The sequence below is a fragment of the Salmo salar genome, chromosome 29 (genome assembly GCF_965601325.2).
Source record: "Salmo salar chromosome 29, fSalSal1, whole genome shotgun sequence".
Lineage (NCBI taxonomy): Eukaryota > Metazoa > Chordata > Actinopteri > Salmoniformes > Salmonidae > Salmo > Salmo salar.
In genome coordinates this window covers 18,543,221-18,570,950 of record NC_138319.1, presented here as the reverse complement: position 1 = coordinate 18,570,950, position 27,730 = coordinate 18,543,221, and the positions used below count along the sequence as shown (strand labels likewise).

The following is a 27,730-nucleotide window of genomic DNA, read 5'->3' as shown; positions in this document are numbered from 1 at the left end:
GAAATGGTCCACCCACACAGACAGCGTGGTGAAGAAGGCGCAACAGCTCCTCTTCAACCTCAGGAGGCTGAAGAGATTTGGCTTGGCCCCTAAAACTTTTACAGATGCACAATTGACAGCATCCTGTCGCGCTGTGTCACCGCCTGGTACACGGCAACTGTATCGCCGCCCACAACCGCAGGCTACATTATACAGGCTACATTTTCTAAGGAATTATGCCATTGGTGCTGTGCAAATCAAAAGTCCAGGATGATTTATTGAAATTGTGAAACTGTAGGGCTATATTTTTACAGTTAAGAAAAAGGCAATAAAATAACTGGGAGTACGCCCCAAACGGCACCCTATTCTCTATGCAGTGCACTACTTTTGACCATGGAGCAATAGAAACCAGAGAGCTCTCACTCTCCTTAGCACCATATCCATGTCCCCTCCCCAGTCCCTACACCAATCATTGATCCCTGTATTGACAGAGCCACTCACGTGACAGACAGGTGTTATCTAGGCTCTCTAGTGCCATTAAAGAACAGGTGAGGTGTAGGACACACACAACTACCCCCACAGAGAGGTCTCTCTCTCCCTAACTGCAGTTCTGAGGGGAGGGGGAGAGAGGCTCTAAGATACCCCACACCAAGGATGCATCCCAAATGGCACCTATACCCTATATAGTGCACTACTTTTACACAGGTCCCAGAGAGGGAGAGAGAGGGTGGTGCGGTTTGTACAACGCATCACCGGGGGCAAACTACCTGCCCACCAGGACAACTACAGCACCCGATGGCACAGGAAGGCCAAAAAGATCATCAAGGACAGCAACCACCCGAGCCACTGCCTGTTCACCCCGCTACCATCCAGAGGGCGAGGTCAGTACAGGTGCATCAAAGCTGGGACAGAGAGACTGAAAAACAGCTTCTATCTCAAGGCCATCAGACTGTTAAACAGCCATCACTAACACAGAGAGGCTGCTGCCTACATACAGACTCAAATCATTGGCCACTTTAATAAATGGATCTCTAGTCACTTTAATAAATGGAACACTAGCCACTTTAATCATGTTTACATATCTTTCATTACTCATCTCATATGTATATACTGTATTCTATACTATCTATTGCATCTTAGCCTATGCGCTTGGACATTGCCCATCCATATATTTATATATTCTTATTTCATTACTTTACATAGATTTGTGTGTATTAGGTATGTGTTGTGGAATTGTTAGATATTACCTCACTGTCGGAACTAGAAGCACAAGCATTCCACTACACTCACAATAACATCTGCTAACCATGTGTATGTGACCAATACATTTGATTTGAACTTTAAAACACTAACTAGGTCTTGTGTCTGGAAGTAGCTTAGACTAGCTAGCAAGCTAGACAACTTTTTTTCTCCAATTAGCTTCAATCATCAGGTGTGCACCTTGTGGCAAAATGGGTTTGACGTTGGATAGCCGAGCTGTTGGGCTAGTTAGGGACTGTCCAAAAAAATTACACAACGTAAATGGGACAATATTTTAATGTTGCACACCTTTTAGTTGTCTCATTATATGCTTTCAATATTTGTAGATTAATTTCTACAATTGAAAGTTGCTTTTAGGTTTTAAAGTCATTGAAATTTTAGCTATTGACATTTCAAAATATATTGTCCCATGTACATTGTGTAATTTACTGACGGTTCCCAACTAGCCTTATAGGGATATTGAATGTCAAACCAAATTTGCTGTTTATATTAAGAACCACATTCCTGTAAAGATTAGAGAGGATCTCATGTCAAATACTGTTGAAGTAATATGCCTACAGGTTAATCTGCCTCACCATAAACGCATTCTGGTGGGAAGCTATTATAGACCACCAAGTGCTAACAGTCAGTATCTGGATAACATGAGTGAAATTCTTGATAATGTATGTGATATCAACAGAGAGGTATATTTTCTGGGTGATTTAAATATTGACTGGCTTTCATCAAGCTGCCCACTCAAGAAAAAGCTTCAAACTGTAACCAGTGCCTGCAACCTGGTTCAGGTTATCAGTCAACCTACCAGGGTAGCTACAAACAGCACAGGAATGAAATCATCAACATGTATCGATCACATCTTTACTAATGCTGTAGAAATGTTCTTGAAAGCAGTATCCAGATCCATCGGATGTAGTGATCACAATATAGTAGCCATATCTAGGAAAACCAAAGTTCCAAAGGCTGGGCCTAATATAGTGTATAAGAGGTCATACAATAACTTTTGTGGTGATTCCTATGTTATTGATGTAAAGAATATCTGTTGGTCCGTGGTGTGTAATGAGGAGCAAACAGACACTGCACTTGACACATTTATGAAATTGCTTAAACCAGTTGCTAATAAGCATGCACCTATTAAGAAAATGACTAAAAACTGTTAAATCCCCGTGGATTAATGAGGAATTTAAAATAATGATGGTTGAGAGGGATGTGGTAAAAGGAATGGCAAATAAGTCTGGCTGCACAACTGATTGCAAATTGAGAAATCATGTGACTAAACTGAATAAAAAGAAGAAACGGTATGAAACCAAGATAAATGAAATAAAGAATGATAGAAAAAGCTTTGGAGCACCTTAAATGAAATTCTGGGAAAAAAGGCTAACTCAGCTCCATCATTCATTGAAACAGATGGCTCATTAAATCACAAAACGAACTGATATTGCCAACCACTAATGATTTTTTAATTGGCAAGATTAGCAAATTTAGGCATAACATGCCAGCAAAAAATGATGACACTACACATCCAAGCACAACTGACCAAATTATGAAAGACAAGCATTGTCATTTTAAATTCCGTGAAGTTAGTGTGGAAGAGGTGAAAATAAATATTGTTGTCAACAATGACAAGCCACCGGGGTCTGACAACTTGGATGAAAAATGACTGAGGATAACAGCGGACGATATTGCCACATCTTCAATTTAAGCCTATTAGAAAAGCATGTGCCCTCATGCTTGGAGGGAAGCTAAAGTCATTCCGCTACCTAAGAATGTTAAAGCCCCCTTTATTGGCTCAAATAGCCGACCGCTCAGCCTTTTACCAACCCATAGTAAACTTTTGGAAAAAATTGTGCTTGACAAGATACGTATGCTATTTTACAGTAAACAAATTGACAAACTTTCAGCATGCTTATAGAAAATGACATTCAACAAGCACAGCAAGCACTGATGATTGGATGAGAATTGATGACATTGATGATAAAAAGATTTTGGGGGCTGTTTTGTTAGACTTCAGTGCGGCCTTTGACATTATCGATCATAGTCTGCTGCTGGCAAAACTTGTGTTATGGCTTTACACCCCCTGCTATATTGTGGATAAAGAGTTACCTGTCTAACAGAACACAGAGGGTGTTCTTTAATGGAAGCCTCTCCAACATAATCCAGATTCCCCAAGGCAGCTGTCTAGGCCCTTTACTTTTTTCAAATCTTTACTAATGAATTGCCACTGGCTTTGAGGAAAGCCAGAATGCCTATGTATGCGGATGACTCAATACTATACATGTCAGCTACTACAGCGACTGAAATGACTGCAACACTTAAAGAGTTGCAGTTAGTTTCAGAGTGGGTGGCAAGGAATAAGTTAGTCCTAAATATTTCTAAAACTAAAAGCATTGTATTTGGGACAAATCATTCACTAAACCTCAGCTAAATCTTGTAATAAATAATGTGGAAATTGAGCAAGTTGAGGTGACTAAACTGCTTGGAGTTACCCTGGATTGTAAACGGTCATGGTCAAAACATATTGATACAACAGTAGCTAAGATGGGTAGACGTATGTCCATGATAAGAACCTGCTCTACCTTTTTTGACAGCACTGTCAACAAAGCAGGTCCTACAGGCCCTAGATTTGTCACACCTGTCCAGTCTTGTGGTCAGGTGCCACAAAAAAAGGACTTAGGAAAATTGCAATTGGTTCAGAACAGGGCAGCACGGCTGGCCCTTGGATGTAAACATAGAGCTAATATTAATAATATGCATGCCAATCTCTCCTGGCTCAAAGTGGAGGAGAGATTGACTTCATCACTGCTTGTATTTATGAGAGGTATTGACATATTGAATGCACCGAGCTGTCTGTTTGAACTACTGGCGCACGGCTCGGACACCCCTTCACAGTCCCCAAGTCCAGAACAGACAATGGAAGGCGCACAGTACTAAATAGAGCCATGACTACATCAAGTAACTCATGCAAGCAGTAAAATTTGATTAAAAAAAAACACCTTATGGAACAGCGGGGACTGTGAAGCAACACAAACATAGGCACAGACACATGCATACACACACACACGGTAGCATACGCACTATACACACGCGTACACATGGATTTTGTACTGTATATATGTGGTAGTGGTGGAGAAGGGGCCTAAGGGCTCATGGACTTTGAACGTATTGTAATGTTTTTAAAACGGTATAAACTGCCTTCATTTTGCTGGACCCCAGGAAGAGTAGCTGCTGCCTTGGAAATAAAATTAAAACTGACCATGGGCATTAAGATCGAGTACTGGGCAGCTGTGCTCCGAATTGATGATTACGTGGGTGCTGCCAGCTGTGAGCATGTGGCCAGGATTGAAATAAACTGAAAAATGTTACGGTACCCTTCATTCTGTGACATACAATTACTTTCTAATTATCTCACAAATCTCAGTTTTGGACAAGTGACTTTATGACCAAAATTATCCTATTGACGCTTTGTAGTCAATTTTGGCACTAGAATAACTGTTTCTGACTCATATCGATGCCACGTGGGACGTTTTCGAAAGGAGAAGTTGCTTTTATGGTTCAGTCGTACGTCAATATTGTTCACTCCCTCTCTCTCTCAGAGGGGTTGGGTTCAATGCAGAAGACAGATTTCAGTTGTACAACTGACTACAACACAACAAGCTAGGCAGGCCATTAGACCAAAGGAAAAATCACATCACATGATGAGTGCTAACTAACGAGCCGGCCTGTTGGCCTCGGTGATATTATGAACAGAAGGAGGCTTTGACAAGAGCGAGGGCCTCAGGGCAACACTACCCAACAGAGCACAGCAGAGCAACACTATCACTGTCATCCACTGCACCACAGCTAGGCTATATAACTAGCTTAAACTAGCATTTCCAGCCTCCCTGCTGATTCTGCATTCTAACATGAGCAGTAGTCTTTTAAGGCCGAAGCCAAACATGACGACAAAGATATGTAGTCTATTTTTCCACTGAGGTAATGGTGACTCATCAGCAGAGATCATTTTTACTTCATTTATTTAACTATCAATTTACCAGGTAAGTTGGCTGAGAACACAGTCTTGCAGGGGCAAAGAGAGGGGTCGAATGTTCCACTCGACATTTTGTTAAAACCATCAGTAGCAGTGTAATAACACATGTGGGAGAGACGGACAGATAACAAAGAAAAGAAGCAAAAAAGTGACTGGGCGCATCCCAAATTGCACCCCTATGGCAGCCCTATGGGCCCTGGTCAAAACTAGTACACTATAAAGGGAATAGAGTGCCATTTGGGACGCAGGCCATGTACCTTCTTGGTAGTTGTGTGCCCCGTCAGGCAGGGCTAGGAAAGGCAGGTACTTCCACTCCTCAGGCAGGTTGCTGCTGTCATGGCCCTCCTCAGGGATGAGTGGAGGGTAGGAGTATTCCACCTGAGGAGAGAGAGAGCGAGAGAGCGCGAGAGAGAGAAAACAATGCAAAAATAATGATACAATACTCGGTATCCATCCTACTACCCCACAAAACTCAAAACACTAGCTATCTTAGGCATGGACCAGATTGACTTAGCATAGCCCAGGGAGTAAAATGACTCAACTAAAAGCAAGTAGGGCAAATGCACACAATTCGAAAATACAGCTCTCAATTTGTTAGGGAAAAATAATAGCTCATACACTGTGTACAGTAAGGCCAACATGCATCACAACAGTAGCCCAGATGAAGAGAGCTATTCACACTCATCATCATGTGACTATGAGTCACAGCAGCCTGTAGGTATTGTGCGGAACATGTTCAAGGTCCTGTTTGTTATCAGCTGTTCATCAACTTGTTCAACAAGATGCCTGTAGCTTTATGGTGGAAATAGAAAAAAAAAACGTTATTGTCCATCAAGAATGGAAATGTTTCTTTGGTGTCACCTTCCATTAAAAATGATCACATACATTCTCACATCATCACATTTAAACCAGTCAGTCCATCATGTTACATCCACGACCAACATAGAGGACATGAATACATCATCACATTTAAACCAGTCAGTCCATCATGTTACATCCACGACCAACACAGAGGACATTAATACATTCACAACTGACCACTGTCCCAACTGCACTGGATAGATCAGTACATATACCGATACAATTGACTTCGCATTTAGTAGTCCAACAGCACAATGAACGAAGGAATATTTGAACACGTTCTTCTTGGCCATGGGCATTCTGAAGCGCCGGCCAGAGGGAAGCCTCTCCAACTGAGGATGAGAGGGGTCGCCGACGGAAGCCAGTGCCTTCTTTTTGGTTGCCTTGTTGAACAGACTGCTCAAATGTGCCGGTGGTCGACCAATTACTTTGCTGGCTGTGTTTAGTATTTTGGTCAGGCCAAAGGCCAAATAACCACAACCTTGGCAAATATTACATAACATGTCATGTGCAATTATTATGTAGTTGCTCATTTATACTGGCTACATTTTCTAAGGAATTATGCCATTGGTGCTGTGCAAATCAAAAGTCCAGGATGATTTATTGAAATTGTGAAACTGTAGGGCTATATTTTTACAGTTAAGAAAAAGGCAATAAAATAACTGGGAGTACGCCCCAAACGGCACCCTATTCTCTATGCAGTGCACTACTTTTGACCATGGAGCAATAGAAACCAGAGAGCTCTCACTCTCCTTAGCACCATATCCATGTCCCCTCCCCAGTCCCTACACCAATCATTGATCCCTGTATTGACAGAGCCACTCACGTGACAGACAGGTGTTATCTAGGCTCTCTAGTGCCATTAAAGAACAGGTGAGGTGTAGGACACACACAACTACCCCCACAGAGAGGTCTCTCTCTCCCTAACTGCAGTTCTGAGGGGAGGGGGAGAGAGGCTCTAAGATACCCCACACCAAGGATGCATCCCAAATGGCACCTATACCCTATATAGTGCACTACTTTTACCCAGGTCCCAGAGAGAGGGAGATGTTTTTGTTTCTTCTCACTTTTGTTTATTTCACTTTCTTTGGCAATATAAACACATGTTCTCATGTCAATAAAGCCTTTTGAAATGAATTGATAGACAGAGAGAAAGAGAGAGACAAAGTCAACGAGCACCCCCCCCCCCCCCCCCCCCAGAAAGACAAGAACCTAATCTAGTGATACCCAGTCTAACCCAGTAGCTCGCCTATCAGGTAACAAACAATACCACTTCACCTCCCTGACGGTGTCCCAAATTCCACCATATTCCCTACATAGTGCACTACATTTGACAAGGGCCCTTAGGACTCTGGTCAAAAGTAATGCACTATAAAAGGGAATAGAGTGCCCTTTGTGATGCAGCCTACACCTCGAGTGAACACCTAGGCTATTACCTGACAAAGAAAATCCTCTGTCTGGTCTGTTTTTAACAGGTTTGGTGGTAGTGATCACAAGGGGGAAGGGGGTGGGTTTGGGCCTGTTTGTCACGCACACACCACCCCCTTTTATCCGCCGGTCAGAATGAGCAGCAGCTGGGTCTCCGAGAGCTCTGAAACAGGCAAACTTTCTTCAGGACAAAGGGGCAGGCAGTAAGGTGGAGAGCAGCCAGTAACAAAGTGGTTGTTGTTGTCTTGTTGAACGTCTTGCAGCAGGCTGTTGGTCTCTGCGGTGCATGAAAGGTAGGGTACTAACAGATGGCCAAGATGCTAGGGTACTAACAGATGGTCAAGATGCTAGGGTACTAACAGATGGCCAAGATGCTAGGGTACTAACAGATGGTCAAGATGCTAGGGTACTAACAGATGGTCAAGATGCTAGGGTACTAACAGATGGCCAAGATGCTAGGGTACTAACAGATGGCCAAGATGCTAGGGTACTAACAGATGGCCAAGATGGTAGGGTACTAACAGATGGCCAAGATGGTAGGGTACTAACAGATGGCCAAGATGGTAGGGTACTAACAGATGGCCAAGATGCTAGGGTACTAACAGATGGCCAAGATGCTAGGGTACTAACAGATGGCCAAGATGCTAGGGTACTAACAGATGGCCAAGATGCTAGGGTACTAACAGATGGCCAAGATGCTAGGGTACTAACAGATGGCCAAGATGGTAGGGTACTAACAGATGGCCAAGATGGTAGGGTACTAACAGATGGCCAAGATGGTAGGGTACTAACAGATGGCCAAGATGGTAGGGTACTAACAGATGGCTAAGATGGTAGGGTACTAACAGATGGCTAAGATGGTAGGGTACTAACAGATGGCTAAGATGGTAGGGTACTAACAGATGGCTAAGATGGTAGGGTACTAACAGATGGCTAAGATGGTAGGGTACTAACAGATGGCTAAGATGGTAGGGTACTAACAGATGGCTAAGATGGTAGGGTACTAACAGATGGCTAAGATGGTAGGGTACTAACAGATGGCTAAGATGGTAGGGTACTAACAGATGGCTAAGATGGTAGGGTACTAACAGATGGCTAAGATGGTAGGGTACTAACAGATGGCTAAGATGGTAGGGTACTAACAGATGGCTAAGATGGTAGGGTACTAACAGATGGCTAAGATGGTAGGGTACTAACAGATGGCCAAGATGGTAGGGTACTAACAGATGGCTAAGATGGTAGGGTACTAACAGATGGCTAAGATGGTAGGGTACTAACAGATGGCTAAGATGGTAGGGTACTAACAGATGGCTAAGATGGCTTTACCGGAACAGAAACTGACAGAGCCTGATATAAATTGAAGAAGAATATTTTTCCCAGTCTGTGGCTGCAATGAAAAACAAGTCAGAGCCTAGGATTCTTTTGTTTTTTTAAGACTTATGCGCGTGCAGTAGGCTGGGCTATTTTATTGAGCAGGAGGTAATGAGCATAACTCGCACACATACAGCAAGGCCTGTGGACAAATTGTGTTTGTTGAAAACATGTGCAGTAAATCTCCCCATCCGTTCTTTATGGGAGACTGCTGGCCTATTTGTGTACCTCTGGAGGGATAGCCCCTCCTCTTCAGAAGCTCTGTAGATAACTCAAGTTTATTGCAATAATCTTCTTGTCCCTGTTAATTTCACACACACACACACACACACACACACACACACACACACACACACACACACACACACACACACACACACACACACACACACACACACACACACACACACACACACACACACACACACACACACACACACACACACACACACACACACACACACACACACACACTAGGTTACTAACCAGGTGTAAACACTGCCCTTAGGCCTTGTTGTGAACATTATATGCAGCGTCTGTCAAGCTCTCCTTCACTTGTCAGTGACTCTCTAAACTTGATCCTAATCCCTAAAAACCAAAATCACAGTGACAACAACATTGCAACATTGTGACTGTGGATCTCTTTGGATTTGCCACTAATAGGTGATTTAACACAGTCACAGAACTGAGGCGGTATAGGCAATTAGTGCAAACATTGTCTGGGTGAAATACAAACCTCTGGCCAAGAGTGAGTTAATGAGCCATGGAGAGACAAGATCTCAGATGAAATCTCAAGTCAGTTAAAAGTGCAAATTAATGCACAGTTTCAGTACTTGGCATTGATTGCAGTTGATAAATGGTGCACAGGCATCATACCATCTCTTACATGAACCTGTTATCAGTGTGCCTCTGGGCCCACATACATCTAGCTAGGCTTCATCACAACACAGCATGACTTCACCATGCACTACCATGAATTCTAGGTAAACCAACAAGGTTGTCTCTGATTGTTTACAACTGTGTTAGCTATGTAAAGAAGATGCTGTGTTAGTAATACCCTCCTGGTCTACCCCATAAGAGCTCTTCCATAAGCAACAAGTGATCAATGACTTCCTTCCAAGCAGCAGTGTGTCTATCAACCACTGGTAGGTAGAACAGGACAGGAAAGGTCCCTGGGTGGGTTGTTGTTGTTGCTGATCAGTCAAATACCCATTTCACTCGCACCCTCACCCAGGCATTACCCAATGCTCGACGTGTTGTGTAGCCTAGCTCTCCAGTGCATTCTCTGCTACTAATAAAACGGGCACAAGGAGCTAGTTAGCATGCCACCCGAGCTTGACGTACCTGACAGCCTTTCTTGTGGTGAAATCCGACCACCACGATATGCAACACTGGTCCCTTGAGTTCCTCTTTGCCATGCGACTCCATGGCCGCAGATATTCGGGCAGTTACGTGTTGTTTTTCACTTGAGATATCAATGTAAACAGGGTTGGAACGGGCGGTGCTGCTTCTGCTCCTCGAATCAACGTCCGCAGTCACACAATCAACGCAATGGATTTTCTCTTCCTCTTCGTCTGTCCCAGTCAGGTTGCAGTAGTAGGATGACGTCGTTCAAATGTAACGCCACCGCTTGTGCATTGCTTTCACCAGTCTTTCACACGATTTGGCCCACGGAATGCATCACGTCAACTTTTTTTATGTTCTGTTTGGGCTGTTAAATGATTATTTCCTTTAAATCTTAATTGATCGTAATACAAAACAGCGCAGCGCTGGAGTAAAAAATAGAAATGAGTGCAATTCTTCTTTAAATCTGTATTGGCGGATCGCAACCAACTGAAAGGTGCATACACCGCCACCTACTGTAGTGGAGTTTAAGGCCGATCGGCCTCCTTACTAATCTATTTCTCTCATCTAGCCCTTTGTTGCCCGCCTACTGTTCTGGAGTGTACATGCATTACACTGTGACACAAAAAAATGGAAGGAAAAGGGACGGGGACGGGGTAAAATGAAGAAACCTACACCCGTTGCCTTCCACTACTCGGCCCTAACTGATCCGTCACCAGGATGGCAGCCTGGGAGGACAGGACACGAATTAAACACACCTAACTCTTCTGCAGTAAAATCTCGTACACCCAAGTACTTCTCTGCAGCTGCCACCACAACATTTATGTTCTGTGATTTACGTCCCATTTCTGCAGTACAGTTGATAGCCATGGCTATGAACGTTAAAGAAACCAACCTTATTGAAACACATGTTATTCCTATCACTCTCTTTTGGCCTTGGCCTACTCACAGGGATCGTTCGGATCCCTCGCTCTGGACCAATCTTCCTCTACTACAATCTTCACTGCCTCAGCATATGACACCTTCTGTACCACTTTGATCCTGGCAACCTCAACCTGCCTTTCTCTCACCGGACACTTCTGATCTCCAGCACCATGGGCACCCCTACAGTTAACACACACCTTTTCCACCGATACTAGACATTCCTTTGTCTCATGCCCTTCTGCACACTTCTCACATCTAGAAATCCCCCTCACACTGCTGCAACATGATCACTGGACTTTGTCGGGTGAAGACTCAGCAGGGCAGACCGAGTCTGCGTCGCACCAAACGACGGGTACCACCGTCTGTGTTCGACTGTTGTAGTCTGATGATTCCTATCGTCCATTTTTCAATCGATTACTTCCGTCTTTTTCAAACTAAACATGGCGGCCACCCCAGCTACAAATCCATCACAGTTGCTCCCACTTGGTTTGTTTGATTTTGTTAATAATTGTAATGTCCAGCTAGCTTTACAGATACCAAGTACGTTGTTAACGTTTGAAGTCATGTTGCGACAGTTACACTTTTGACAGATATGAAATGCAGGAGTCATGTTAGCAGTAGCATGTCCGCATTGCTAAGGTATAGCACTGGTAAAGTTGGTTTGAGATTCGACATTCGGACGTTCAAACACCAATCGCTCGTTAACGATTTGAGCTACAGACCTTACGCTCTTTTTGAAAGAAAAAAATGTGTACAACATTTCAGAGGTTTTCATTTTCCCCGATTCTGACCCTAGTTTAATAATCGCACAGCAACGGTGTAGGCAGCCTAGCGCATGGTCAACGCAACAAGTTAGGGACCATCAACGAAGTGCATGATCAAACTATTCAAATTTCAATAACTCTGATCATGTAGAAACTACAAACCAACGTTAAACTGTTCAGAAGGGAGGGACACATGCTGCACTTCCTTTGTTTGCCTCAATGAATGTTAAAAAAAAATGTATAACAATTTCTACGATAGATGTAACGATTTTTGTTCTGTGGTAGCATGGTCGTTCCATCAATTCAGTGCCTTTTGAGAAGTGTAACTTGGTAAAAAAAGAAATATGAAAAGGATTTAATCTCTTTAACATTGTCATAAAGAGCATATGTTGAACTTCATAAACAAGTTTTCCCATCTCAAGAGATTAAATAAAAAAGGACTATATTAAAGCTGCAATATATAACTTTTTGGGTGACCCTACTAAATTCACATAGAAATGGGTTATAGATCTGTCATTCTCATTGAAAGCAAGTCTAAGAAGCGGTAGATCTGGTCTCTGTTTTATTTCTATGCTTTCTGTTCTTATTGCGTCTTTTACTTTTGGTTTTGTACACCAGCTTCAAACAGATGAAAATAAAATGTTGGTTATGGAAAAGATATTTCACGATGGTACAATGATTCTCTACACTATGCATAGCTTGTTTTGTCACGAACTGAAATTAGGTGAACTATTTGAATTTTAGCAACCAGGAAATGGTGGAGCAATTTCTGCATAGTGCATCTTTAACTGCCAAATAAAGTTATTATATATATTTTTTTTAACCTTTCTTTAACTAGGCAAGTCAGTTAAGAACAAATTCTTATTTACAATGACGGCCTAGGAACAGTGGGTTAACTGCCTTGTTCAGGGGCAGACAACATTTTTACCTTGTCAGCTCAGGGATTCGATCGAGCAACTGGGCTACCTGGGGTTGACAATTTAATCTTAAAAACCGCTAGAAGGCGCTATTATTCCTTACGTCATTTGCAAAATGGCGTCATACATTAATGTGCACTGCTGGTAATACACTCGTCCCCTGGCGACCGGTTCATACATGAGTCATTCAACATTCAGGCTGCAAAGCTGTCGGTTTCCTCTTTAACTTGATTTAATGGCCCGTTGGTGAAAAACAAAACTGAAAAATATGCTTACGGTCTTAATAAAACACTATTTTCCTCCACTGGGCTAGAGTGACTAATGCTACTTCCCGATGTTGAACACCGCCAGGGGTAAACAAAAGACTGCAACCTGATTGGCTGAACTTGGTATGCAACATACGTAAGTTGTCAGAACATCCTAAAATGGTCGTGGAAAATTGTGTTTTATTAAGACGGTAGGCATATTTCCCCCTTTTTTAAGCTGGCGGACCATTAAATCACGTTGAGGAAACAACACTTATGCAGCCTGAATGGAGAATGTTTTATGTACAAAGTGGTTTCCGGGGGACATGAGTGTATCATTGAGTCCAGACGATAGTGGAGAATAGCGCCCACTAGCGTCTGTCTAGGCTCCCATAAATCCCCTTTTATTTTTTATTTCACATTTATTTAACCAGGTAGGCCAGTTGAGAACAAGTTCTCATGTACAACTGCGACCTGGCCAAGATAAAGCAAAGCAGTGCAACAAAAACAACAACACAGAGTTACACATAAACAAACGTACAGTCAATAACACAATAGAAAAATCTATGTACAGTGTGTGCAAATGTAGAAGAGTAGGGAGGTAAAGGCAATAAATAGGCCATAGAGCCACATATTCTAAGTTAGAACCGTCCAGAGTAGTGATGCTGGACAGGCGGGCAGGTGCGGGTAATGATCGGTTGAAGAGCATGCATTTAGTTTTACTTGCATTTAAGAGCAGTTGGAGGCCACGGAAGGAGAGTTGTATGGCATTGAAGCTGGAGGTTAGTTAACACAGTGTCCAAAGAAGGGCCAGAAGTATACAGAATGGTGTCGTTTGCGTAGAGGTGGATCAGAGCATCACCAGCAGTAAGAGCGACATCATTGATGTATACAGAGAAGAGAGTCGGCCTGAGAATTGAACCCTGTGGCACCCCCATAGAGACTGCCAGAGGTCCGGACAACAGGCCCTCCGATTTGACACACGGAACTCTATCAGAGAAGTAGTTGGTGAACCAGGCGAGGCAGTCATTTGAGAAACCAAGGCTGTTGAGTCTGCCAATAAGAATGTGGTGATTGACAGTGTCGAAAGCCTTGGCCAGATCGATGAAGACAGCTGCACAGTAATGTCTCTTATTGATGGCGGTTATGATATCGTTTAGGAGGTGCACCCATGACCAGCTCGGAAACCAGATTGTATAGTGGAGAAGGTGCGGTGGGATTCGAAATGGTCGGTAACCTGTTTGTTATCTTGGCTTTCGAAGACCTTAGAAAGGCAGGGTAGGATATATATAGGTCATGCAAGTAATCATGTGATTTCAACATCTCCTCTTTGTGTTCTCTTCCAGAGCTCGTGGACAAATGTATAGGTTCCCGAATCCATATTGTCATGAAAAACGACAAAGAAATTGTCGGCACCCTGTTGGGTTTTGATGATTTTGTCAGTATCCTTTCTGGAAATGTCCTACAAAACGTCTCATTATTTGTCGTTCATTGTAAAGAAGGTTTTGCATTTCAGCAGTAGTTTTGCAATCTATTCAATTCAAACATTGTTACTGTAGTCCTTTATGCTAAACAAAAATATAAACGCAACATGCAATCATTTAATTGATTTTACCGAGTTACAGTTCATATGAGGAAATCAGTCAATTGAAATAAATTCATTAGGCCCTAATCTATGGACTAAACATGACTGGGAATACAGATATGGTATATGTGACCAACAGATGCATAAAAATATGGGCCCCAGGATCTCGTCACAGTATTTTTCTGTATTCAAATTGCCATCGATAAAACGCAATTGTGTTCGTTGTCCGTAGCTTATGCCTGCCCATACCATAACCCCACCATGGGGCACTCTGTTCACAACGTTGACATCGGAAAACCACTCACCCACACAACGCCATCTCCGGATGTGAGGTCGGTTGGACGTACTGCCAAATTCTCTAAAACGATGTTGGAGGCGGCTTATGGTAGAGAAATTAACATTAAATTATCTTGCAACAGCTCTGATGGACATTCCTGCAGTTAGCTGTGGCATGGTGTTGTGTGACAAAACTGCACATTTTAGTGACCTTTTATTGTCCCCAGCACAAGGTGCACCAGTGTAACGACCATGCTGTTTAATCAGCTTCTTGATATGTCACACCTGTCAGGTGGATGGATTATCTTGGCAAAGGAGAAATGCTCAATAACAGGGACGTAAACAAATTTGTGCAACATTTTTGAGAAATAAGCTTTTTGTGCATATAGAACATTTCTGATATCACTTTTTTCAGCCCATGTACCATGGGACGAACGATTTACATGCTGCGTTTATATTTCTGTTCAGTGTATATTGTCAGTAAATATACAGTTGATCCTTCACCCATCGCTTCAGACATGGTGTTGGAGGACGTGACAGAATTGTAAGTACTTTCACCTAAATCCTTTCATATCTGACGATTCTGGACATGTTTTATCCTTCTCCTTGCTGACTGTGTATTTTAGTGAAATCACACCGGAGGGAAGAAGGATAACCAAACTGGACCAGATCCTACTCAATGGCAACAACATCACCATGGTAGGTATAACGAGGTCATGCTGCTTGCTTAACCCTTTAACCCTATTCTCAACCGGCTGGTAGAGCATGTTTTGACAATGGATTTATAAGTGGATATGAAAACAACCTACACTTGAACTTAATTGGTCATCTCCCCCAGCACCACTTTACATTATTTTGTATATTTTTGGGTTCAGTGTTGTGGCACTCTAACTTTGCCCACTTAGAGGGCTATAAGAAAACTCAATCACTAAAGATATGGGATAAAAGGCAGGAATTCAGTTGGTGAGGGATTAATATTGCAACATTCCTGTTAGTAGAGACCTTGAAGAGTAGGAATATGAAAATAAATAGTTTAACTGCTATTTTTAGCTCTTTTACATTTTATGTCAGTAAAAGTATGGTGGACTAAGAATAGGGTAGGTACATTTTTTAAATAAAAATACCTATTTTGGTTAAAATATAAATTGTTGACAAAACTATATTAGGCAACATCAATTCGTTAAAGCACATTTCATGGCCAATATGGTAAATTAATCAATATTCACATTTAAGGTCGACCTATAAAATAACTACTACAGTAATAAAAAATATGCACATTTTCAAATATCTCAAAATGTAGTCTGAAGATGTGGAAGAATCTGGCTTATTTTAAATTAACTATTTTGAGGGACATTCCATGAAACACCACCTGAAAATGTATTCATTTCAATGTAATTGAATATTCATGTTTGGGCATACACAATTAACATAATGTGACCTTATTTTACATTGCTTAGCTAATACTTACCTATAAAAGCAGACCTAAAGTCATTTTTGTAATATTGTTGAAATTACTAAAATTGCTATGCAAATTGCCATTAGAGTATGGTATTACTGGTATGACCGTTTGTCTTCTCAACCACCTGATAGAGAGCTCTGTTGATTCCAAAATAAACATCAAGTAGAAAAGAAAATACTATTGGATGTTCATTTGAGTTGTTAGTAATAGGAATTTAAGGTGAAAAAATTGTTTCAACATGTTTTTCAATTAGATACAGTTAAAGGGTTAACAGTAATGCTTCCTTCCACATGAGCCCACACACCGGTATTCAATCTTCTGTCTTCGCAAACACACGTGACTGCCCTCTTTCAATTCGATAGCGCAGGTCGTGGTATTTCAAGCTGAACTTATCAAACACTTGCTGCATGATATAATGATACAACCACCTGGTTTCTTCACGCATCGCGCCGACAGAAACAAGCATCTCTCTGGTAAGAAGAAGGGCGTGGGTGTATGCCTTATGATTAACGAGACGTGGTGTGATCATAACAACATACAGGAACTCAAGTCCTTTTGTTCACCTGACTTAGAATTCCTCACAATCAAATGCCGATCGCATTATCTACCAAGAGAATTCTCTTCGATCATAATCACAGTCGTGTATATTCCCCCCCAAGCAGACATATCGACGGCCCTGAAAGAACTTCATTGGACTCTATGTAAACTGGAAACCACATATCCTGAGGCTGCATTTATTGTAGCCGGGGATTTTAACAAGGCTAATCTGAAAACAAGCCTCCCTAAATTCTATCAGCATATCGATTGTGCTACCAGGGCGGGCAAAACCCTAGACTACTGTTATTCTAACTTCCGCGACGCATATAAGGCCCTCCCTTCGGAAAAGCTGACCACGACTCCATTTTGTTGCTCCCAGCCTATAGACAGAAACTAAAACAGGAAGCTCCCGCCCTCAGATCTGTTCAACACTGGTCCGACCAATCGGATTTCACGCTTCAAGATTGCTTCGATCACGTGGACTGGGATATGTTCCACATTGCGGCGAACAACAATATTGACGAATACGCTGATTCGGTGTGCGAGTTTATTAACAAGTGCATCGGCGATGTCGTATCCACAGCGTCTATTAAAACATTCCCCAACCAGAAACCGTGGATTGATGGCAGCATTCGCGCAAAACTGAACGCGCGAACCACTGCTTTTAATCAGGGCAAGGTGACCGGAAACATGACCGAATACAAACAGTGCAGCTATTCCATCCGCAAGGCAATCAAACAAGCTAAGCGTCAGTACAGAGACAAAGTGGAGTCACAATTCAACGGCTCAGACATGAGAGGTATATGGCAGGGTCTACAGTCAATGACGGACTACAAAAGAAAAAACAGCCCCGTCGCAGATCACGATGTCTTGGTCCCAGACAGACTGAACAACTTTTTTGCTCGCTTTGAGGACAATACAGTGCCACTGACACGGCCCGCTACCAAAACCTGCGGGCTCTCCTTCACTGTAGCCAACGTGAGTAAAACATTTAAACGTGTTAACCCTCGCAAGGCTGCAGGCCCAGACGGCATTCCCGGCCGCGTCCTCAGAGCATGCGCAGACCAGCTGGCTGGTGTGTTTACAGACATATTCAATCAATCCTTATCCCAGTCTGCTGTCCCCACATGCTTCAAGAGGGCCACCATTGTTCCTGTTCCCAAGAAAGCTAAGGTAACTGAGCTAAATGACTACCGCCCTGTAGCACTCACTTCCGTCATCATGAAGTGCTTTGAGAGACTAGTCAAGGATCATATCACCTCCACCCTACCTGACACCCTAGACCCACTCCAATTTGCTTACCGACCCAATAGGTCCACAGACGACGCTAATGCCATCACACTGCCCACTGCCCTAACCCATCTGGACAAGAGGAATACCTATGTAAGAATGCTGTTCATCGATTACAGCTCAGCATTTAACACCATAGTACCCTCCAAACTCGTCATTAAGTTCGAGACCCTGGGTCTCGACCCTGCCCTGTGCAACTGGGTCCTGGACTTCCTGACGAGCTGCCCCAGGTGGTGAGGGTAGGTAACAACATCTCCACCCCGCTGATCCTCAACACTGGGTCCTCACAAGGGTGCGTTCTCAGCCCTCTCCTCTACTCCCTGTTCACCCACGACTGTGTGGCCATGCACGCCTCCAACTCAATCATCAAGTTTGCAGACGACACTACAGTGGTAGGCTTGATTACCAACAACGACGAGACGGCCTACAGGGAGGAGGTGAGGGCCCTTGGAGTGTGGTGTCAGGAAAATAACCTCACACTCAATGTCAACAAAACAAAGGAGATGATCGTGGACTTCAGGAAACAGCAGAGGGAGCAGCCCTCTATCTACATTGACGGGACAGTAGTGGAGAGGGTGGAGAGTTTTAAGTTCCTCGGCGTACACATCACGGACAAACTGAAATGGTCCACCCACACAGACAGCGTGGTGAAGAAGGCGCAGCAGCGCCTCTTCAACCTCAGGAGGCTGAAGAAATTCAGCTTGTCACCAAAACACTCAAACTTTTACAGATGCACAATCGAGAGCATCCTGTCGGGCTGTATCACCGCCTGGTATGGCAGCTGCTCCGCCCATAACCGGAAGGCTCTCCAGAGGGTAGTGAGGTCTGCACAACGCATCACCGGGTGCAAACTACCTTCCCTCCAGGACACCTACACCACCCAATGTCACAGGAAGGCCAAAAAGATCATCAAGGACAACAACCACCCGAACCACTGCCTGTTCACCCCGCTATCATCCAGAAGGTGAGGTCAGTACAGGTGCATCAAAGCGGGGACCAAGAGATGGAAAACAGCTTCTATCTCAAGGCCATCAGACTGTTAAACAGCCATCACTAACATTGAGTGGCTGCTGCCAACATACTGACTCAACAACAGCCACTTTAATAATGGAAAAATGTATGTAATCAATTTATCACTAGCCACTTTATATTATATAATGTTTACTTACCCTACATTACTCATCTCATCTGTATATACTGTATGCTATACCATCTACTGCATCTTGCCATCTTGATGTAATTAAATGTATCACTAGCCACTTTAAACAATGCCACTTTATATAATGTTTTCATACCCTACATTACTCATCTCATATGTACATACTGTACGCCATACCATCTACTGCATCTTGATGTAATGTACCACTAGCCACTTTAAACAATGCCGCTTTATGTTTTCATACCCTACATTACTCATCTCATATGTACCCTATACCATCTACTGCATCTTGCCTATGCCGTTCGGCCATCACTCATTTATATATTTTTATGTACATATTCGTATTCATTCCTTTACACTTGTGTGTATAAGGTAGTTGTTGTTAAATTGTTAGGTTATATTACTTTTTAGATATTACTGCATGGTCGGAACTAGAAGCACAAGCATTTCGCTACACTTGCATTAACACCTGCTAACCATGTGTATGTGACAAATACATTTGATATTGTCACTACTTTTTCTGTTCTAGCTCATACCTGGAGGCGAAGGACCTGAAGTATGAAAAAAGAAGCAGAGGTTTTCTGAAACTTTTTATGTTCTTGTGGATGTATACTTGCCTTCCTGTCAGTACTTACATTAACCAGTTTGTGATAATGTTATATTTTTGGTTCTTTCTTTCAGTTTTGAGAAGATTTTTGTAACAAGTGTTTTTCCCTAATGAAGCCTTGATAATGTGTATACAGAGCAACAGTTGGTTTGACCTTTGACATGTAAACCATTTCTACCATGTAGTGGAACTACACTTTTTTTCCCCTTATAAATGAATCGAGTAATCATTGGAATTAAACAACCCCCAGTGTGTTCATTTGTAGCTCATAAAAGGACAAGACAGACCAACACAAATGTCAGCCATGCCCAGCGGGTGGCTGTCCTTTCACCTTTGACCACAAAACGTCGGCCGTCATTTTCTGTTCATTTCCCAATGATTTTACTTGTTAAAAATCGGCACAGTTCTACTGCGGGGACGACGTTCGTTATGGTGCGTCTTCCCTAGAAGTCAGCTGGAAGTTTTAAAAATTAAGTCTCTAGGTTCAGTTTTAAACATTAAAGATGCGTTTATTAGCATGAAAAAAAGACTAATCTGGACAAAGCCAAGCAGCTTTGTTGCTGATGTACAAACAGGACTGATTGGTATAGTAGGATACCCAAGGATGGAAATTAAAGAAGTCTGCTAGCCTGAGGCTAGTAGAAAATGTGCCAAACTAGCCAGCTAGCTAAATTCTGTCATTTAAAATATCGCATGGCGTAGTACAATGTCACCCGAGTTATTACAAACTGTGGTCACATAGCCTGGCTGGCCAGTCCCCAAAGTCCTTAAATTCCATCTTAGTATACCCCTGAAAAATGTCACTTTGTTGAGCCTGACTATTTTTTCATTCCTCCCCCCTTCTCTTCATGCGTATCTCAATACATTGAGGGCTTTTCTTCTCCTTTCGGATTAGTCACTTTTTCCAGGTTCTTGCTGATGATGTCATACAGTTCCGCCTGTAGCACACAAACACAGATAGAAACATTGAAGTAAGTGCTCTTGCATCTTTTACAGTACACTGGAGCTTATCTTTGGGGTTGGAGGTTTATAGCTGGACCTAAAACAAACCAAGTTGTGGGACATAGTCTCATCTTGACATTAGTTCACTTTAGAGGTCTTAAAACATCCAACAAACTTTAATTCATCCCTTTGACCCATTTCCCTTATAGATGAATGATGTTATTAATAATGATAGACTAGTGTTAGTAGTATCAGTATATACACTACTATAGTCATATATGGCAGTAGCATCTTGGCTCTGTCCCAAATGGGACCCTATTCCCTATTTAGTGCACTACTTTTGACCAGAGCCCATAAGGGGCACTCACATAGAAGCCACGGATGTCCAGAAGGATGACTCTGATGTCAGAGTAAACAGCCTCATCCTTCTCATGGACCAGAGAGCGGTAGTCCATCTGATAACAGGAAGAAGGAGAAGAAATATGGGGATGAGTAAAAGAAGGGCATGTGTCAGACATCAGGTCAGTTGAATAAAAAAAAATTGGGTAGTGTCTACAAATGCCAATTCTCACCACATGAGTTAACTTGGAGGCTTTAGACACTGCATCACCCCTCTCTGAAAAGTACCTGAAAGACCAAAAGTTATTGTGAAATGTAGGATCAACGTATGATAACCTCAAGGGCTCTAAGTTACTTGAATGTATGAAAAGCTATCGTACTTGTTAATGTTGGTGTGGAAGCCGTCCACTTTGGTCTTCACTGCAACTATTCTTTCCAAGATTTTCTCCTGGAAGTAACACATGGAAATGTCGATTATAATGAAACATCAGGAGAATACAATTCCATCTGTACCAGTTTAATGTTTTTCATGAACGACCACTTGACCTTAAACATACGTGTGTTGACCATTTACCTGGATTGCAACGCCAAAGTCATTCCCATCCTCTATTTTGGGGATGAGATGCTGAATCCAGCAGGACACCTAAGAAGATAAACACCAATGACTGCTACAGTAAATTTAAACCGTCACCAGCCTGTATCAGAGCATTGCATCTCATTTGACCACAAGAGGTCACTGTTGCTTTATTGTATTCTTACTGTAATGGTCTCAGTGCAAGGACGTCTGTCTAATTCTTACTGTAATGGCGGTTGTCCGCAGTGCTAGGATCTCTGTATAGTTCTTACTGTAATGATTGTCTCCCTCAGTGCTAGGATCTCTGGTTTGACTCTGTCAAGCAGCTTCACAATCTTCTCATTCCCTTTGATGAAGCCACATTTTGGAGCTAAAAGAGACCAAAGAAAAACACCACCACCAACTGGTAAGTAGCCACCACCTGCATCCACATAAAATACATTTATGTCAAATAATAAAAATACCCACTACTTGGAATTATTTTAGAAGCCTATTTTAAAATAGTTGGTCTTGAGCTGGCAACTACCACTCCTAAATGAAGGCCATGACTTAAACCACTGTTTTTTACCTTTCTTCTTCTTCTCATCATCATCATTCTTGTCAGTCTCCATTTCCTGGAGGGAGAATAAATTAGTCAATCTGTAGCCTTAACCTACCATGTCAAATATACAGTGCATTCGGAAAGTATTATGACCACTTCACTTTTCCACATTTTGTTACATTACAGCCTTATTCTAAAATGTATTAAATAAAAATAAAAATTCTCATTAATCTACACACAATACCCCATAATGACAAAACAAAAACAGGTTTAGAATTTTGGCAAATGTATTAAAAATAAAAAACAATACCTTATTTACATAAGTATTCAGAACCTTTGCTATGAGACTTGAAATTAAGCTCAGGTGCATCCTGTTTCCATTGATTAGCCTTGATGTTTCTACAACTTGGAGTCCAGCTGTGGTAAATTCAATTGAGTGGACATGATTTGGAAAGGCACACAGTTGACAGTGCATGTCAGAGCAAAAACCAAGCCATGAGGTTGAAGGAATTGTCCATAGAGCTCAGAGACAGGATTGTGTCGAGGCACAGATCTGGGGAATGGTACCAAAACATTTCTGCAGCATTGAAAGTCCCCAAGAACACAGTGGCCTCCATCATTCTTAAATGGAAGAATTTTGGAGCCACCAAGACTCTTCCTAGAGCTGGGAGCCTGGTCAAACTGAGCAATCAGGGGAGAAGGGCCTCACTCTGACAGAGCTCCAGAGTACCTTCCAGAAGGACAACCATCTCTGCAACATACCACCAATCAGGCCTTCATGGTAGAGTGGCCAGACAAAAGTTTTCCAAAAAGGCACTTAAAGGACTGATCATGCGAAACAAGATTCTCTGGATTGATGAAACCAAGATTGCACTATTTGTCCTGAATACTAAGCATCACATCTGAAGGAAACCTGGCACCATCCATACGGTGAAGCATGGGGGTGGTAGCATCATGCTGTGGGGATGTTTTTCAGCAGCAGGGACTGGGAGACTAGTCAGGATCGAAGGAAAGATGAACGGAGCAAAGTACAGAGAGATCCTTGATGAAAACCTGCTCCAGAGCACTCAGGACCTCAGACTGGGGCGAAGGTTCACCTTCCAACAGGACAAAGACCCTAAGCACACAGCGAAGACAACGCAGGAGTGGCTTCGGGACAGGTCTCCATGTCCTTGAGTGGCCCAGCCAGAACCCGATCGAACATCCCTAGAGAGACCTGAAAATAGCTGTGCAGCGACGCTCCCCATCCAACCTGACAGAGCTTGAGAGGATCTGCAGAGAAGAATGTAAGGAACTCCCCAAATACAGGTGTGCAAAGCTTGTAGCGTCATACCCCAAAAAACTAGAGGCTGTAATCGCTGCCAAAAGTGCTTCAGCAAAGTACTGGGTAAAGGGTCCGAATACTAATGTAAATGTGTTCAGTTTTTTATTTTTCATCAATTTGCAAACATTAAAAAAAATAAAGAATGTTTTTTCTTTGTAATTATGGGATAGTGTGTAGATTGATGAGGGGGAAACAAAATGTGTGTGGGGGGGGGGGGGGGGGGGGGGGGGGGGAAATCAAGGGGTCTGAATACACTGTATATGCTACTATTATAATGAATGAGCTAACTGCTATTCAAACCTAAATGCTTTCCCCAGCAGAAAAGGACAAAAACCAACTGGAGACGCTCCACTCTACAGGAACTGAGTAAAGTGGGGGATCTCCTGGCTAGAGACAAAAGCCCTCGCACAGAAGACAGTGAGGTGGAGCATCATGGTGGATGCCCTATGCTCCCAATTGTGCCAAGCGGTTATAGTCAAGTAAGTCAAACCATTCAATCCTGTGGCTCTATACTGAAGAAAAATATAAAAACACAACATGCAACAATTTAAAAGATTTTACTGAGTTACAGTTCATATAAGGAAATCAGTCAATTGAAATAAATGAATTAGGCCCTAATCTATGGATTTCACATTACTGGAAATACAGATATGCACCTGTTGGTCACAGACACCTTAAAAAAAAAAAAAAAATCAAAAAGGTAGGGGCGTCAATCAGAAAACCAGTCAATATCTGGTGTGTCCACCATTTGCCTCATGCAGCGCAACATCTCCTTCGCATAGAGTTGATCAGGCTGTTGATTGTGGCCTGTGGAATGTTGAAACTCTCCTCTTCAATGGCTGTGTGAAGTTGCTGGATAATGAAGGGAATTGGAACACGCTGTCATACACGTCAATCCAGAGCATCCCAAACATGCTCAAAGGGTGACATGTCTGAGCATGCAGGGCATGGAAGAACTGGGACATTTTCAGCTTCCAAGAATTGTGTACAGAGCCTTGCGACATGGGGCTGTGCATTATCATGCTGAAACATGAGGCGATGGATGAATGGCACGACAATGGGCTTCAGGAACTCGTCACTGTATCTCTCTGCATTCAAATTGCCATCGATAAAATGCAATTGTGTTCGTTGTCCGTAGCTTATGTCTGCCCATACCATAACCCCACCATGGGGCACTGTTCACATCAGCAAACCCCTCCCCCACACAACGTCATATACGTGGTCTGTGGTTGTGAGGCCGGTTGAACGTACTGCCAAATTCTCTAAAGAGGCTTATGGTAGAGAAATGAACATTCAATTATCTGGCAACAGCTCTAGTGGACATTCCTGAAGTCAACATGTCATTTGCACACCAACTTGAAACATCTGTGGCATTGTGTTGTGTGACAAAGCTGCACATTTTAGAGTGGCCTTTTATTGTCCCAAGCACAAGGTGCACCTGTGTAATGATGCTGTTTAATCAGCTTTTCGATATGCCACACCTGTCAGGTAGATTGATTATCTTGGCAAAGGAGAAATGCTCACTAACAGGGATGGGAAGGGGGGGGGGGGGGGGGGGAGTGCACAATTTGAGATAAGCTTTTCATGCGCATGGAACATTTCTGGGAATTTTTATTTCAGCTCATGAAACATGTGACCAACACTTGTTGCGTTTATATTTTTGTTCAGTGTATATGGAATGTGTCCCAAATAGCACCCAGTTGCCTATATAGTGGGCTACTTTTGAACAGAGCCCTGTGGGTAACCCAATGGGCCCTGGTCAAAAGAAGTTCACAAAAATAGTGAATAGGGTGCCATTTGGGAACAGATTTTGTATTTGGTTAGAAGAGCATGATAGCCAGTCACCTCATCCTCTGGAGTAGGAGGGTCTGGTATAGGGATGTCTAGAGGAGCATGGAGAGTGGACAGGTCTGTGATGCTGAGATCCTCCTCCTGGAAGAGAGATGGAAAAGAGAGCGGGATGGAGGAAGAGCGGGAGGGATAAAGGAGAGGAAGAGAGAAGAGGGAGAGATAGATGAGAGGAAAGTAGGTAAGTAGGTAGAGACGGTTGGACAAGATATGAAGGATGAAAAGGAAGGTTAATTTCACAATGTGGGGGCAGACAGTGATACATGGGATGTGACCTAACCAATGAGGCCTACCTTCAGCAGGTTGTCCAGTTGGGTGATCTTCAATGGGATGTAGTTTGAAAACAGATCCTCTGCCTAAAAAAACAACAGAAATAGGTAAGAACTAACTACACCATTATGCCACAACGGCATGTCCCTTTCTACTTCCAATGGTAATGCAATTGCACCAGCAGACATCTGATAACACAATAAGGCAAACACATACTAACCTGTTGATACAGAGACTGGCGGAAGTTCTCCACCTAAGGTGAAGGGATGAAAAGAAGATACTTTGGCTGCGTTTCAAACTCATAAAAAGACACACCCTCGTCCACTTACCCTCGCCTTATGCCCTTGGGGGAATGCCCGCAGCCATATTTGTCGTCGGTCCAAATGATTAGCCAGGCAAGGGAAGTTTGCAACCTAAGCCCCACAGCCCTCGTTTTTTTAAATGGAGTTTGCGAGTGTACAATTATGTTCACGTCGTAGCAATATAGAGTCAACATACAAGTGTAAGTAAAAACAAAATGTAAATAAGTTTACAAAAATTGTGCTACTAATGCACAAGCAAGTCTTATAAAAAGTAATTGTTTTTGTTTGGTTATCTTTTGGAAATTGTAGAAATAAAACATTTTCCTTCTTCAGAAGTTCCAGATAGGCAGGCTTTAGCTGATTAATTTGGCTGAAAACACAATCATCTCGGGATGAACGACTGACGAATTTCCGGGCAAGGGCGGTCCATTTAAAAATCATTCCTTCCTACCTTGCCCAGGAAGTGTATACTCGTCAGACGTCATAACACGTCATCAGAAGTGTCCACTTAATTTGAGGTCTGAGAGTGTGTCTTTTAAGTGTTTGGAAAGCAGACTTTGGCTGTATGATGGTTCATGTGGAAATAAGTGTACTAAACTCATACTACAAAATAACTTAAACTCACAAGCACATAAGGATCAGTGTGTCATCATTGTGTAATCTATTGTAAACTACCTTTACACACCTAAACTCAGACAGCCTGGAACGCCCCCTCAATCGAGTAAACCAGTGAAACCGTTTTTGCCCGTTTTGTTTTGCTTTCGCTTTTGCATAAGTAATGGCTGTCTGGCAGAATGACTAGGGATTTTTCCAACTAACAACGGCTGTGCGTAACAGAACAAAATGTAACAAGTTATTTGCCTTTCAGGCCATATCGCAAGAAACAAGTTTAGTTATAACCTATAGGTATTCTTATGCAACCACTCGCGCACAGTTAAATGGTAACATTATGTAAGAAAAAACATTTAGCCCAATTAACGCTAGCGAGGTTTCTCGGTCCATTGACGTGATTTAGGCTACATATAGCTTCGATGCAACCAAGAGAGTTGCATCGAAGCTAAACTAATGTAGCTAACGTTAGCTAGCTACATCGTGGAGATGCCAAAAGCAACGGCTAAATGAACGCTTAACACTTATTAACAACATATGCATTAGTTAGTGCTTACCTTCACTGCGTTTGCACTTTTTATTTTCAGTACAGATGATCTCGACATTTTGAGAACGGTTTAGTGAGAATTCTATCAAGTAAAAGGCCCGTCGTTGTAAATCTATTTCCTCAAAGTAGCCTACTTTCGTTTTCATAGGATTACATTCGAAAACCACCTGATCAAGCCACACCCACTGAATTAATTTTTCAAAAAATATATAGTCCCTTGATATTTAGCACACTTGTTTGCTAGTGAATTAAATGGCCATTTCAAATACAGTTGCTTGCTCACAATCTCATTATTGGAGACTACCAAGACCAAAACTCCCCATACAAAACATCTTTACTGGGGACATTTTAATTGAGGGAACCCACAACAATTGTGTCTATAACACATTTGTTGGCATTGGCATAAT

At 42.5% G+C, this 27,730-nt stretch overlaps 3 protein-coding genes across 6 annotated transcripts in view; 1 reads left to right on the top strand and 2 right to left on the bottom strand.

Moving 5' to 3' along the window:
* avl9 (AVL9 homolog (S. cerevisiase)) overlaps nt 1-12,904 on the bottom strand; it is a 32,633-nt gene extending 19,729 nt beyond the window's left edge. Inside the window, exons 1-2 of one of the 4 annotated variants that reach the window (XM_014181189.3) lie at nt 12,881-12,904; nt 5,518-5,638 (exon numbers count right to left, since the gene is read on the bottom strand). Coding sequence is in view for 3 of the 4 variants with exons in the window: in XM_045711053.2 (XP_045567009.1) it covers nt 5,518-5,638; nt 10,265-10,348 (205 nt within the window). In the remaining variant the exon portion in view is untranslated. Of the gene's footprint in view, nt 1-5,517; nt 5,639-10,264; nt 11,652-12,880 lie in introns of those variants that run through there. The other 3 variants (XM_045711053.2, XM_082970725.1, XM_014181186.3) reach the window with 3 other exon arrangements.
* LOC106590312 (U6 snRNA-associated Sm-like protein LSm5) lies at nt 11,604-20,270 on the top strand. The gene is made up of 5 exons (XM_014181193.3): nt 11,604-11,674; nt 14,461-14,556; nt 15,492-15,519; nt 15,602-15,674; nt 19,950-20,270. The coding sequence occupies exons 1-5, from the start codon at nt 11,629-11,631 to the stop codon at nt 19,980-19,982; spliced, it is 276 nt and encodes a 91-aa protein (XP_014036668.1). The 5' UTR covers nt 11,604-11,628; the 3' UTR covers nt 19,983-20,270.
* A 245-nt stretch (nt 20,271-20,515) lies between these two features.
* On the bottom strand, nt 20,516-27,483 carry psme2 (proteasome activator subunit 2). Its single transcript, NM_001141654.1, has 11 exons — nt 27,334-27,483; nt 26,086-26,118; nt 25,889-25,951; nt 25,593-25,679; nt 22,451-22,496; nt 22,155-22,252; nt 21,883-21,951; nt 21,689-21,756; nt 21,542-21,596; nt 21,338-21,424; nt 20,516-20,965 (listed from the first exon to the last, which is right to left on the bottom strand). Exons 1-11 carry the CDS (start codon nt 27,379-27,381, stop codon nt 20,885-20,887), a joined length of 735 nt encoding a protein of 244 aa, NP_001135126.1. The 5' UTR covers nt 27,382-27,483; the 3' UTR covers nt 20,516-20,884.
* Between the last annotated feature and the right edge of the window lie 247 nt (nt 27,484-27,730).